Consider the following 15,693-nt stretch of genomic DNA (forward strand, 5'->3'; position numbering starts at 1 on the left):
TTTATTTCTCTGAATTTAAACATTCTTGGAAACATTTGGGACAATGTAAGTACACAAGTCAACAAAATAATATATAACACTGTTCTAGTGGTTTTTGGATATTTTAACCCAAAAATCCTGCATATTGTGCCTTTAAATAATACAGTTACAACTTTTGATTTTAATAATGTATTATGATTTAGAAGTAATTTCCATTGTCAGTTTATGTTAACTAATGAATTAAGTAATGGAGCCTTATTGCAAAGTGTTACTGAAGAATAATAAAGAATAAAAACATTTTCACTCAATATCTAGGGCGTGTTGCAGTCCAGATTAAAATATAAAAATAGCGAAATTTTTTTATAAAAATGACGACATGTTTCCTGTAAAGGGTGTTCAATGGGTTTGAGATACGTTTTCTCTTGTTTGGTGGGTGTGTCAAAAATGTCAGCACAATCAGCAGCAACATGTTTATAAACCACTCGGTATTAAAGAGACAGCTCGCACAATGTTTATTTACATTAAAGGCAAAATAACTTAAATAATAAGAGCTCAAGTATAGATCTGGAACTTCTTTAAGTCTGTCTAAATATCATTTAGTAATTGCAATGTCTTCTGGTCCATATCATTTCCTTAGGATGGTGTGCTAGACACTGATTAATGTAACATAAAAATACTACACATATTTATATATATTTCTATTGTATTGTGGAGTGATGATACTTTCATAAACTTTTCTATTCTCCTCTGATTATATAATGGTAAATATTACAATATCATAGCACAACAATAGTGATCATCAATAATGATAAGCCTAATACTCACAATAAAAATAATAAGGTCGTATAGATTATAACACAGTCACGGAGGCAAGAAGTGGATTATCCTTCACCTGAAATGTTTGTCTTTTCATCCTGAATTGCAAGGCAAATGTTGGATCATAATAATTAGAAGTTTTGCTTCTTTAGAACCTAGCTTTTAAATCATTTATGGTGTGTGTCCACTGGTGCAGAGCAGAGCAAGTGTTTTCAATTAATGAACTGAAAACACTCGCTCCGTGCCAGTGGACATGCACCATTATGAATGCCTGTGCGCATTTTACTTTTGCTTTCTAATTAGCGGCAATTGCTTGAATGGTGGGTTCATTATTATTCTTAATGGAAAACACAATAATAAAACAGTACGACAAACTCGCTTATAGATGCTTTTACATTCCACTTTGAAACCAAATCTTCCGCCATCGTCTTGTCAGTCAGGAGTGAGGCGAAGTGAGGTGAAATCTGACTCCTGCTGCTGATCTGTGCTGAAACAGACATGTTCAGTTTTTAATTGTACTGTCTGTTTTCTAACTGAACTAAATGATTTTTATTACTATAAAAAATCAAAACGGCGGAGGGGGGCAATGCAACCCAAGTTGCGGCTGAACACCGGTAATACTGACTATCGCTGCAAGCCTGTACAAACTCAAAAATAATTTACTGGCAAACAAACTCACATCTGAACCTTAATGAGAGAATCCAACCTGTTTTAATAGCATTTACTGTATCAAATGAACATACAAAGTTCCCCTCCTTTTCCCAGAAAACAGTGGGTTTACAAAAAAACATCCAAAAATGTTGCAATTCTGATTGCAACATTTTTGGACATTTTTTGTAAACCCACGGGAAACAACTGATTATATAGACTGATCATTTACAATATTTCAACATTGATCTGAAAATCTGTAGAAAAAAAAAAGTGAAATCCATATCTAGTTCTGGTTGTCTGAATGAAACAGTTGGTGCAAAACACTCTTGCTATGTAGTAAAAATACTTAAGTATCTGCAAAATGCATTTTAACATCAATTATGCCTGGTCAAGCAGAGTATATAAGCAGTATATGAGACGATATAAGCATATAAGACTTTTACTGTTCATCCCTCTAAATATCACAGATGTTTTCAATAAAAATCTAGTGATTAAAGGACGTCGGATAAGCAGAAGTAATCAATAAAGCGTCGTTCTGATGAAGGGGCCAGACTTCTACATCAGTCTGAAAGAAAATGTTTGAGAGTTACACAAAAACAAAAATATGAATCGTCAGTCTAATGAAAAAACATGTTTTAATGCAATGTCAAATTTCATTGTTTTATAAAATGGCGCACAAAAATAAAATCGCATCAGTGTCTTTTTGCAGTTGCAAATCCACACTCATCTTTGCATCTAAAATGACAGTATAGCTCTTTTTTTATGTTATTTCATTTTTGGCTTTGCATGTGTGCTATCTTTGCAGTGTAAAATTGATCTTACAGATGTAAATCTGTGTGGTTGCAGACAGACACATTCAGTGCTCATAGTATCTTACCTGATTGCGATGTATCAAGATTTCTGTTTGAACACCAAAAAACTCAATTAGACACACATTAGCTAATTAGAATAAAAATACATAACTCCACATCTTTATTTAACATCTTTTAGTACATATTGTTTGTTAAATCGTCTGTGTGCAATACTTGCCATTCTGAATTCCTTGTGCAAGTCGACTGCACCTGCGGTACCACAGAGCTCCAATTAAACATACTTTTACAATCACTAAAACAACAACGATAGCAACAGTTCCAGCATCTGATTCTCTTTCAGTACCTGACAGAATGACAGAAAGCCATTATTAGAAGAGATCAACTGATAATTAAAACTTAACTTAATTAAACAAAATAGTTCAATCAAATTAATTTTTTATTTAGAATTTTCTTTTCTTTCAACATCATAAAACTGACACATTTTGAATTGTTACATTGTCTGTTTCTTTTAATTTCAATGAAAAATTTAACTGAAACTGGGCTAAGATTTATATTTCGTTGCATGCTTTGCCCTGACACCTGAAAGTGTGAGTACATGCTAATAGAATACTTTTCATGCACCATAAAAAAAAAACATGACTTTTTCAACAATATCTAGAGATGGGTGATTTCAAAACACTGCTTCATGAAGCTTTGAAGCTTTTGTTTCGAATCAGTGATTTGGAGTGCTTATGAAACTGCCAATGTCACGTGATTTCAGTAAGTCAAGTGTTCCAAAATTTCAATGGTTCACCACTGGGGGGCGTTTGATACATGCTCAGATTTGTAAAGATTCATAAAGCTAAATATTGTTGAATAAAGTCGTTATTTTGTTTTTTTTTGCCGTACAAAAAGTATTCTGGTCGCTTCATTAACCACTGTACTCACATGAACTGTTTTAAACATGTACCTTTTTCGACATCTGAAAATGTTAATTGTCTTGCTGTCTATGGAGGCCTCACTGAGCCATCAGATTTTATCAAAAAGATCTTAATTTGTGTTCTGAAGATGAATGAAGGTCTTACAGGTGTGGAACGACATGAGGGTAATTAATGACAGAAATTTTAGGTGAACTAACACTTTAAGCTAATGACATGTCAATATTATCAAAGCATTGTGTCGCCAATTAGCATTTACTGAATTAGTTGGCGAAACTCAGAGCCACAGTAGTGCATTATATAATACTGTATGTTCAACTTCTAACACTTAAAAAAACAACCATCTATAAAACCAGTTTGATCTGTATGCATAATGGATGAAATTTTGTTTATTTAATTTATTAGCTAATCATTTCATTAAAAATTGAATGTCAGAGTTCAGTAATGCAATAGGACGATCAGATGAGGGCTCAGTCCTCTACCCTCTTTCAATATTAATGAGATATTAGCATCATATCATGAAAATTTTTGAGTTTTAAGAGAATGAGTGAACAGACTCAAAAGAAGAAACGCCGGGCATTCTGACGTAGAACCTGGAAGCGCTGCAACCTAAATAGTGTATGAGAATGACAGGGAAGAGACAAATTTGTTGAATAAAGTCATTATTTTTGTTTTGTTTTCGCATACAAAAAGCTTTATACATTAATGTTGAACCACAGTAGTCACGTTGACTATTTTTACCATGTTTTTACTAGTTATGGGCCAGTTATGGGTTAGTTATTGGCTGAGACTCTGGACGGTTGTGGCCCATGTCCGGCCCTTGTCTGTAATCCAGATCTGTGCCACTCCAGGACCGTCATACTTTGCAATATGTGGGACGAGGGAAAAGGGGCTGTGTGGACAGGAGCTGGGCCAGAAAAGCATTGCTATGTGGGATTTCCCCATTGTAAATATTAATATTGATATTTAAGATCATAAATCACTACAACAGCAAGCACAAAGCGGCAGGCCTTCTGGCACACTCTTCTGATTTCACTCACTCGTTTTCACTCCTTCAAGTGAATAAGGTAATGGGACCGATTTTGGACACAGCCATGACTAATATTGCTGTTTGTGATAAGAACTTAGTCTTTGTTAATATTGTGTTAAGACTGAATTTGCCACAGTGAAAACAAATTCATTGAACTGCATTCTAATCCTGCAAAGGAAAATGTTTTGAATGTACTGAAGTAAACTTACCAGTGACGGTAACAGTGAAGAGCCTTTCAGTGAAGATGTCGTCGTTGATGATCTCTACACTATATTCTCCAGAGTCGGTGATTCTGCTGTTTGTGATGGTCAGAGATCCAGTCTGTTGATCCAGCTTCAATCTGTCTCTGAATGTCTCTGTACTATTATCACACTGAACATCTGGACAGGTATAGCTGAGATATCCGTTGATCTGAGCGATGAGAATGCCATTAAAATACCATGTAATCATATCACGTGGTTCTGTCAGATCAGTATATAAAGTCACATCTTCTCCCAGCAATTGAGCAGGAACACCTGAAACACAAACCAACAGCTGTTGCTGAAAACAAAATGGCATCTAAGAAGTGAATGTCTTGTGAATTGTTTTGTCCCAAACGAACCTCTCTCTCATAGCTTGTGAAATGCTTCATTCGGATGATTAATCATATGGTCACATTACATTACATTAAGAAATTAAATTAGATAATTACGCTCTTTTTTTCACAAGACTCAAATAATACAACGTTACAACGTGCACTGAGTAACATCGCTACAGTCGAAATTATGCATGGAATGTACAGTTGTCAACATTTGAAGTGGATCAAAAAAGTTAATCAAAGTTGTTCAAGAACTAAGCTGTCCTAAGAAGAAGGTTTTAGGACAACTTTGATGAAAGGTTTTGATCCACTTCAAATGTTGACTACTATATTTATAAGACATACTAGTATTTTATATCATAGCTTTAATGAACATGAAATAACAATATAGACTGTTGGATTACCCTGGGATACTGACATTATGGTCAGATAGAATAATCTAATATTAGCTGTCTCTTACCTGGAGACTCAATTAGGTAAAAAAAAAAATTTCGGGAAACGACACTTCTGGCCATTCCGTTGGGTCGTTTGTCCAGTCGCAGATACTGTACAGACAATCTGACCCAACACGGCTCAGTTTTTCAATGTATCTGGCTCTATCGAGGGGCAGAAGTGATCCTGGATATGTTATACTGGTTTAACACCATACTTTTCCAGTCAGGGGGAAAGGATTGTTTTCCTCCATGCAAAAGCCACGCCCCCAGCTATGACACAACACCAACCAAGTCTATGCATTAATTTCATTGTAAATTTCTGACTACATCAATTTATTGTAAAATAATACTCTTTAATCCTGTAAATTCCTGGCAATTATTTACAGTGTATGCCACCCCCATACCTAAAGAAAAATGCAATCACTGTTATCCGTTATGCATAATTTCAACTTGAAAATCACCTGAAGTCTGTAATATAATACTTCTCTACTGCATGAAGTGATGGTGTATTCAAGGTCTGTTGATCAGTTTATGCTCTGATATCAAATATTAACATGTAGTTACTCACGGTATAATGCTACATTTAGATTTCGCTACTTAAACCGCAGGACTGTGTTTCTCAAAAGCATATAGCCTAATTCTTAGACCATTGGTACAATTTAGGCTACTTAAGTTTACAATTTTTTTCTGGTAAGGGCAGCTCTCAGTTGTGTCCCAGCACTCACAGAAACGCATATAAAACCATAACAATGAATGTTAAAATTGTTTACAAACACATTTCATTTATCAACGACTTAAGACGGTAATAATGACTTCGAAATGAATCAAAAAAGAGATAATAAATAGTCTTACCGTGGTCAAGTAAAAACAAGATCACTGCTAGAAAATGAAAGAGTTTCATTTTCACCACCTTTTCCCCTAAAAAAAAAAAAAATGCAGATTCTGAATTATTGATTGTGCTTCACTGGAGATTCACAGAGTTCTTTCACTAGTTAAAGTGAACATATGCTGAAGCCTCGACTGTAGTGTGAGATACTCATCTATATTTTGCATGTACTTCTGTACAAAAATGTGGTTTGATCTGTTGGGTGGACAAACAGGTTTGAACACGTAGTATTACTGGAAGTGTATAGTTGTTTTCCGTTTGTGAATGTGTGTCAGTAGTGTCTGCATTACTAGCATGCAGTTGAAATAGTGTTTATATAGGTTCAACTTTTTCCTTGGCTTTTACGAAGTTAAAGAAAACTATGAGACAGTCTGAAGATCTTCTTCTTAGAGCACAAGGGAACACAATTATTGTCTCTTACTGAGCACTGTAAAAAAAATATTACCTTGGTTTTACTCAAAAAAATTGAGGCAACTATTCACATCCGACTTCTAAATATTTTGAACTCATCTAATTCGTGTGTGACCAAATAGACTTTACATGTCTTCAACATGCACCCTTAACCCTCTGGGGTCTGAGGTGTTTTCTTGGCCCTCGAGATGTCCCTGAAACTTGTGCTTATTTCTGTTAATTTTAACATTAAAGTCTGATTACACTGTATTCAGCACATCTCTGCTACATTAATATGTGAGCAACATGCATGTAAAAGTTTGTAGATTTGAGAAAATGATGTTTAAGCGTGGTTTGTGAAAAAAATATTTAGTCACTGAAATAAGGTCATAAAACCCATACTGAATATTTGTTCAAAAGACTTTTGAAAAATGTATGTTGTGAATATTTGACTCAGTTAATCAGACTAACTTGATGTAGCTACATTAAAATTACAATCAATAAATCAGTTCATTCTGTGAACACTCAGTATTGATTATTAATTAATTCTAAGAGAAGGGTATTTTTTCATGGCAGAAAAATGATTCTTTCTTAGCATTTACAGCACTTAGAGCTGATAAAAAGACTGATCATTTAAGGGACACTTCTGAGCAAACAGGGAGTCAGAAAAAAATTGTGCACAAGTTTTAATGGAACCGAATGGAAAGTTTACGGTCCTTTGTTTTATAGCAGGATAGACATTGGATTGGATGCTTGAGAGAAGAAACCTCTATTCTTATAATACTAATGTGTGACAGAGTTAGCAACATGTAACATAAATTACCAAATGGAAAACGAAAGTTGGTGTCCATCGATACCAAACATGTAACCCCTGTGATTTTAGTTGACCATACAGTAGTATGCAACTCTGAAACATTAATACAAAGAAGTGCAAAAGAGAGAATTAATACATAGGCCAAACCCTATAAAAGGAAAATCACATTTATCACGTAGTTATCTATAGAATATATAGGATTAAAAAGGGTTTATTTGTCCTTCTCAGAAAGAATTAAGTCAGAGTCACACAGAAAAAAAATGGTCATAGGTCATATTGTTCCCCAAAGGTCATAGGACAATTCCAAATATGAAAAGTTCAAAGGGCAAATTCATCCCCGGAGAATACGACAACTCTTTAAGTGTTTGGCATGGTAATGGGTATGACAATAAGTATTTGGTTTTGGTGGAATAGATCTGCTATGCTGCTGCTGCAAGTACGGGACTTGCTACTGCCAATACATTCACAGACATGCTGCTGCTGTACAATATAGCATACATGAATTACCCATAGCAGATCTATACAGGTGGAGCTGGGGAAGGTGGAGGGTTTCTGAAAGCGCGTTGCATTGCTAAGGCAAATGGTAACCAAGTGTTTGAAGGTTGAGCTCACTGGCTGACATAGCAGGAACCAATCAGCTGTGCCCTATAAGAGAATGATCTGACTGAAAGCAGGTTGCGTTAAGGGCCTATCAGCTTGCGCCATCTAGAGTTTCATGACAGAGTGTTGTATTAAAACATGGTGAGACTCTTGAAACTCAGAGTGAGGAAACTTTATTGATAATTACAGGCAGATACATGGCATATGGATATCAGTTTGTGAGATCAGTGTCTTTTATAAGGGAAATAAAAACAATAAAAGCCTTTCAAATGAACCAATTTAATGGAAAAAAAGACACTGAAAAACGCAAAGAGATAACACTTATTTTTTCATACATTAATGTTAAGCCTCAGAGGAGCTCCAGACAAGATGCTTAAAGTGTACTTTTTAAAGCCCCAATCAAACATGAAGATTAGCTGTTACAAAAAAAAAAGAAAAAAGAAAAGAAAATAAAAGAAAGGGAAGCAGCAGTCATCAGTATTAATCCTGACAAACACTGTTACAAAGTGTTGCATTTTTCTCAAATGATCTTCTAGAGTTGAAATGATCCGCTGATAAATGAACATCTATACCAGCAGATGAATATATAAAGCAATTACAAATAAATGAAGATTAAAAAAGGATTGAAATAGTTATGAGAAATTATATCATCATTTAGGTTTCTGATGTGTGAGTATGTGCTTGATCTCGTTCAGCTCTTCTGGATCTGAAGTCATAAACCAGAAGAATGACAGTAGCCACGCCCACCAGAGCAGAGATTACAGCTTCACAGAGTCTGAGGAATAAAAACATCAAACTGAGCTCAGATCAGTCAATAAACACTAATATCAGCGCTGACATCAACTAATATCAGCACTGCCGTACCTGAACATGTGTGACAGAGTTGAGTGATGTCCAGATGTTGAGTCTGGTTGCTGATGGGATTGTTCAGCACACAGCTGTAGGTGTTTTTATCCTGATATTCCACCTCCAGAGGTAGAGAGAGACTGAAGCTGAGATCAGACACACTGATGCTGGACAATAAACTGTTTCCTTTGTACCAGGAGAGAGTCACATCACTCACATTCACAGCTGAACACACCAATGAACATGATGATGATGATGAAGAACATTGTGAAGAGTTACTGCTGATGACAGGAACAGGCAGACGAGCTGAAAAACATGAGAGAATAACGAGAAATATGAAGAAATCTAATCAGTAATCTTATTTTCAGTTCAAAGTGGAGTGAGTGTTTATACAGTCTGACATCTAAAACTATAAAATGATTCAATAATGCAATATGTAAATAGACAATGAAATAAGAATATTTGAGAAAAGGACAAATGATATCTACTCACCATAGACAGAAAAACTGATTAATTTAAATAAAAATCTTGCTCCAGTTCTCTTTACTTCATAAAGTCCATCATGTTTCATTGTGGTGTTTGTGATGGTCAGAGATCCAGTTTGTTTGTCCAGCTTCAGTCTGTCTCTGAATCTCCCATCAAGAACATCATCATATACAGTGAAGCTGTTGGCCCTTTTATTGACTTCAGCTATTAAAGTTTCTTCAATTCCAAACTTCCACTGAATCTCATCACCATCAAAAATTTCAGTAAGACCAGGGTTCAGAGTAAATGAATCTCCCTCCGTCACTGATAAAAACACTGCCTTCGCTGCATCATCAGCAACAACATACAGAGAACAAATAGAAACAGTGTTAGTCACAGATTAAGACTTCTAAAACACTTTATGATTGTTTACAAAGGTAAATAGTTTGACTTTTAAATTAGAAATGAATAATATGAAACAACATAACAGACACAAAACATTCTTTCAACTTAATTTTGATTAAAAATTCAACATTGTAGGAACGTTGATTTGTAACATTCCAAGAACATAAAAATGTCCAGTTTCCTTAATGTTAGTAGAATGTTATTTAAAGGTTAGTATGATGTTCCTGAAACATTCTTTCAATCATTCAAACACCTGCTGTGAACAAACACTGAAAGAAAGAGAAATAAGAACACAAGCTACAACTTTCTTCAGCCACAGCCTTAGATGAACTGAAGATAAAAGACATTAAATCTCTGAAGATCTGATTAAACAACTCCACAAACAGCATTACCAGCTTCACGTATTACTAACCAGACTGACTTTATTTCTGTCACACGTCTACAGAAGATCTTATTGAGAATTAACAGAGGTTTAGATGTTTCGTTTGAGGTCATCATGATGGGGATCAGTGTTTGCTTTAGTTGCGCTTTAGACCCCTTGCTTCTTTATCAGCAATCGCAGGTGTTTTCAGAAAACATTTCTGCATTGATAAAACCGATCAATATGCCTGTTGTAACAGATAAACAACTGCTTTTTCTGTAGTTTCCTTTACTTTTGGTATTGAAGTGTTATGTGAAAAAAAAAAAAACTCAAATGTGATAGAAATCATTTTTAACACTGAACTGATTTATGTTGGATTGTCCAAAACTATTAAGAAATTAAAAATGACACACTTAGACATCAGCACTCATCATACAAACCTCAACAATGGTGACAATAAAAAAATGTTCAGCTGCAGAATTGATTCATCCCGCAATGCATGCTGGGAGCCATGAATGTGTTTTGTATGCTGGCATGAAGCATGTCACCATTGTTGTGTTTGATACAGCATTTCAATTTCTAAAATTAACAATTACAGAAAAACAGCAAATTAAAAGCAGACATGTTTATCTGCCTTATCAATGCAGAAATGTTTTCTGAAAACAGCTGCGATTGCTAAAAAAAGAAGCAACTCTATAATAGTCAGGGGTCTAAAGCTCAACTAAAGCAAGCACTGATCTCCATGATGGTGACCTCAAACGAAGCATCTAAACTTCTGTTAATTTTTAATAAGATCTTCTGTAGACATGTGTCAGAAATAAAGTCAGTCTGGTTAGTAATAAGTGAAGCTGGTAATGCTGTTTGTGGAGTTGTTTAATCAGATCTTCAGAGATTTAATGTCTTTTATCTTCAGTTCATCTAAGGCTGTGGCTGAAGAAAGTTGTAGTTTGTGTTCTTATTTCTCTTTCTTTCAGTGTTTGTTCACAGCAGGTGTTTGAATGATTGAAAGAATGTTTCAGGAACATCATACTAACCTTTAAATAACATTCTACTAACATTAAGGAAACTGGACATTTTTTATGTTCTTGGAATGTTACAAATCAACGTTCCTACAATGTTGAATTTTAAATCAAAATTAAGTTGAAAGAACGTTTGAGGAACATTATACCTTATAAAAACGTTCCTGTAACGTCAAGAAAACTAGACATTTTTAATGTTCCCAGAACCAACACTGAATATTTAGAGAACGTTCTTATAACAAAAATCTGTTAGCTGGGTCGCCGCCGTTCGTTGGAAATATTTAACATCAGGATGGATGATTACATGCTTTAAATCATCGATTTGGGCAGCTTTGATCAGCTCTTGAGGTTCTTATCTAGTATGTGAGATGAAATCCTTGCTGGTGTAGTTGTGTTTACCGACTTTGATGAGGCCTGCTCTTATCCCTTTGCTCTGTCCACTCAGTTGTCATCAGTGGGAAAACCTCTCTCTATGATTGTGTTGGTTGGTTATTTTCACAGCCAAAATATGACGGCTGCACAAATAGATTTTTAAATGCCAGTCATAGTTTTTATTATATTTCTTATTGTTGTATTGTAATTTCAGGGATGGAAAAAAGTACAGACATAAATGAAATGCGGGACACTATTTAAGTTTTGCGGGACGCGGGACAAAGCTACCAATTTCGGGACTGTCCCGCAAAATGCGGGACGGGTGGTCACCCTACTTTTACACAAGCAATTAATGTTGGAAAAATTTTGAAATTTCAACAAAAAATCTATGGTAATGGCATTGAATCAATGTTACAATGTGATGTTGGTTCAACATCATGCTTGCACTCTCAGAAAATGAAACACAACTACAACTGACTTAAAGCCACACAGCCTGAAATCAACTAAAGATAAAAGAAGACAATAAATCTCTCAAGATCCAGTTTTGGTCAGCAATGAGGTTAGTGACTTGTTATACTTTATGATAATGACAACTATATCACCTGATAATTTTTGTTTCTGGTATTCTTTGCAACAAATGATGTGTTTTGACAAACACTGTTACAAAGACCACATATAAAGTCAGAATTGCAAGATATAAAGTCGCAATTCTGATTTTTTTTTTTTTTTTTTTTTTTTTTTGGCAATTGCAAGTTTTTATCTCACAATTCTGAATTTTTTCAGAATTGCAAGATATAAACTCACAATTGTGAGTTATAAAGTCAGAATTGTATGATATGCCCCTGGTTTCACAGACAACATTTAAGTTAGTCCTAGACTAAAATGAAAGTAAGAATATTTATTTTAAAATAATTGAAAGTGTAAAACATATTTAACTTAAAACTAAAATTTTAAAACAATTTGAAAAATAGAATAATAATAGACAATCTTAGCTTAAATGTATTATTTATTTAGCTTTAATAATGTTTTTTTTTTTTTTTTTTTCATATAAGGACATTCATTGCAGTTGCACCACCTGACTTTTGCAACTATTTCTACATTGAACAGGCTTCTACTTGGATGCCTATAATAGCTTTTGCTTATAGGCTAGCTTGTTGATACATATTTTAAAATACAATAAAGAAGTTTAGGATAAAATAGCATTTTCTTTACATTGGTTGTACCACTTGACATGGAAAGTGTACCAAACCATACTTTAAAAAAATGGTTTGAAAATGGCTTGAAAAAAAGTCAAATCAAACTGCCCAACAAAAGGAAACACCGATCACCATAATGGTGACCAACATTTTTTATTCAGATGTAGTTCTTGTGTTTCTCTTTCCTTCAGTGATTCTTCTCTTTATCATTAGGTGTCTTCAATAATCAAACAATCATCACTCAATTAATCACTTAAGTACCTAATTAACTCTTAACACTGCTTTGGTGTTACTTTTAACACCCTACTGGTGATTCCCATATGAACAAAGAGCGTTGTTGATTTAACACCGGGGAATTTACTGTGCTCTCAGAATCCTGACAATTTTTATTAGTATTTGAGAGAGATCTACAAACCTTTTCTCTCTGCCACAAGCATCCTCTATGCTGCATTATCATGCGTATTGTTATTACCTTGTCAATTTATAATAAAAGAGCCATGTTTGCAGTTGTGCCACCATAACATTTGAGAATGTACAAACTGCTGGACAAATTATCTCAACAGCTTTAAAAATACTGATATGTATATGAAAGGTTTCAAACGACAAATTGTGCCATAGTATTTTATTTTGAATTGATCCTATTGTATCTGATAAAAAATGCGATGGGTATAACAAATATTTAACTCACCATGAACAAAGAGATGGAAAGTTTTCTTCAGTAGTTGGTTGATCCATAGATGTAAAACTCCAGTATTTTGAGCTGTGATGGTCAGAGATCCAGTTTGTTTGTCCAGCTTCAGGCTGTCTCTGAATCTCCCATCAAGAACATCATCATGTACAGTGAAGCTGTTGACCTGTTTATTGATTTCAGCTATTAAAGTGTTTCCAAACATCCACTGAATTTCATCATCATCCTTCATTTCAGTAAGACCAGAGTTCAGAGTGACTGTATCTCCCTGTGTCACTGACACTGTCTCCATTGCTGTATCATCAAACACACATGAAGAAGAGTTTGTCACAGATCACAGCTTTAAAAAACTTGAAGTTGGTTTGATGAAGCTTCACTAAAATACATTTAATTATTTAGATGTTAAGTGAATAATATTCTGCAGCAGTACAAACACTAAATATCCTGAATAGATAGTTTTATATTAACCAATAGCTAAAAAATAGAAAAGAAGAAAAGAGAGACTTTTACTCAAATAAGAGTTTAGACCTGAATTAAAACTTGTTCTAAAAGTAAAATCACAGTTTAATTATTTCTATATGAGAATGACATTGAATGCAGAAACAACTGAAGTCATAAAAACACTTTTCAAACTCACCAACCAGACGACACAGACACAAACAGATCAAAAGTAATTTGAGAAACATTTTCTTCATCAGTTCACTGTAAAGCCCACGATAGTAACTCTTAAAATGTCTGAAAACACAGATTGATCTGAAACACGACTAAACTGTGATATTTATCTGGTTGAGTGTAAATCCTCCTCTAACCTCAGTTAGTTTCCGCTCACACATCCGTCTCCTTTAACATCATGAAAATCAATGAGGTTTTGCTGATCTTGCATTTTCAAACTTAAAACCAGAAACAGTCAAAGTTCAGGTGATCAGTAAACATGTCTGAAGCAAGGCAAAACACACAATCAATGAACAAAGTTGAACAAAGTCAAAACCACTGTAAATCAAGGAGAAATAAACTGGCTAGTGTTTTCAAGCATTTTCCAAAAGTTGCTCATCCACACTGAAACATCTGGAAACGCTTAAATCATCTTACTGTGCAAAATATTGTAAAAGCTCACTGAGATTGTCTGATTCTCACTGGTACATCCAGGTCACGCTCAAAATCATTATTATATGGTCCCAATCATCTTTTACAGGGTGTTAAAAGTAACACTGAAGCAGTGTTAAAGTTAATTAGATGATTGAGTGATGATTGACAATTAGTGTTGACACCTGATGTTAATAAGCATAATCACTGAAGGAAAAAGAGAAAAAAAATATGTTAATTCATATTTTATGGAATGTCACCATGCTAGAGATCAGTGTTTTCTTTAGTTGGACTCTTGACCCTTTACTTTTTAATATTTGTTTGTTCTCTGGCTGCTCCAACTTTGTGTTTGTAAAGCACATTTATTATGGCCAGAGAAAATGTGATCTGGTCACAATATGTTTTGATAATGATATTATCATCCTGTAATGACCTGATTCACTGATGTCAGAGTCTAAATCTCTGACCATATGCTTGATGTGTAACTTTAGTGTTGGTGATTGTAGCCCTGTGATTGTTCAGCTTTGAGATCCAACAGCAATATGAACAATTTCAAAAATACATTATGCACAGAAGCTTCTGTGTTTAACCCTGGCACAAAATCACACTTGTGGTGTTCCCGGTCAAAAATGACCGGCCTGCAGAAAAATAACTTATAAATCACTTGTTACGCTATTTTATTACCAAATATTGGATCTTTTTGTCAACTTGTTTTCTTTAAATTAGGACAGGTTTTGTTTGTTTTTTTTTAAACTGATTGATCGCAGGCCTCATTGATCTGAGCCTCACTGATCTGAGGATAAATTTCATCTCTGTGCAAAAGAAAGCCTGTAATACTCAAAATAGTTTGTTTGTGTACATGAACGTGTGTGCATGTGCAGGGATGCAGGAGTATGCATGTATCCACACATGCAGAGGACCGAGGCCATTATTTTTGCTCGCCCATATGTATATATGTGAACATGGACATGATCAACACGCTCCTGAACACTAATTGTTTCTCTGATTTTCGACCCCATTCAAGCTCAGATCAATGAGGCCTACAATCAGTCAGTTTCAAAAATAAATACAAAACCTGTCCTAATTTAATGAAAACAAGTTGACAAAAAGATTGACGTCATTGTGTAATGGTCTGATTCACTGGGTACATCTAGTATTATTAACAGTAGATGTTTTTTATTATTTTTTTCATTACAGTAAATCTCTGATGTTACAGCTTGAGATCCAGCAGAGCTTTTATAATTTAGATTTTTTAAATTGTTCGTATTGTTGTTGGACAGGGTTGGGTAAACTCTGTCTTGGAGAGCCACCGTCTCTGCAGAGTTTTGCTCCAATCCTAATCAAACACACCT

General features: G+C 34.6%; 1 protein-coding gene and 1 long non-coding RNA gene across 3 annotated transcripts; both read right to left on the reverse strand.

Moving 5' to 3' along the window:
- Positions 1 to 2,471: 2,471 nt before the first annotated feature.
- Positions 2,472 to 6,268, reverse strand: LOC127520863 (uncharacterized). Its single transcript, XR_007932219.1, has 3 exons — positions 6,069 to 6,268; positions 4,415 to 4,720; positions 2,472 to 2,601 (listed from the first exon to the last, which is right to left on the reverse strand). It is a non-coding gene; the product is annotated as an uncharacterized LOC127520863 (long non-coding RNA).
- Positions 6,269 to 8,063: 1,795 nt separating this feature from the next.
- LOC127520857 (SLAM family member 5-like) lies at positions 8,064 to 14,122 on the reverse strand. Of its 2 annotated transcripts, XM_051909519.1 has the most exons (6): positions 13,896 to 14,122; positions 13,259 to 13,552; positions 9,245 to 9,562; positions 8,970 to 9,058; positions 8,771 to 8,873; positions 8,064 to 8,681 (listed from the first exon to the last, which is right to left on the reverse strand). In XM_051909519.1, the coding sequence occupies exons 1-6, from the start codon at positions 13,951 to 13,953 to the stop codon at positions 8,665 to 8,667; spliced, it is 879 nt and encodes a 292-aa protein (XP_051765479.1). In that variant the 5' UTR covers positions 13,954 to 14,122; the 3' UTR covers positions 8,064 to 8,664. The 2 variants fall into 2 exon arrangements, with proteins under 2 accessions (XP_051765479.1, XP_051765477.1); XM_051909517.1 differs by having other exon boundaries at positions 8,771 to 9,058.
- Between the last annotated feature and the right edge of the window lie 1,571 nt (positions 14,123 to 15,693).

This window comes from Ctenopharyngodon idella, chromosome 10 (genome assembly GCF_019924925.1).
Source record: "Ctenopharyngodon idella isolate HZGC_01 chromosome 10, HZGC01, whole genome shotgun sequence".
Taxonomy (NCBI): Eukaryota; Metazoa; Chordata; class Actinopteri; order Cypriniformes; family Xenocyprididae; genus Ctenopharyngodon; species Ctenopharyngodon idella.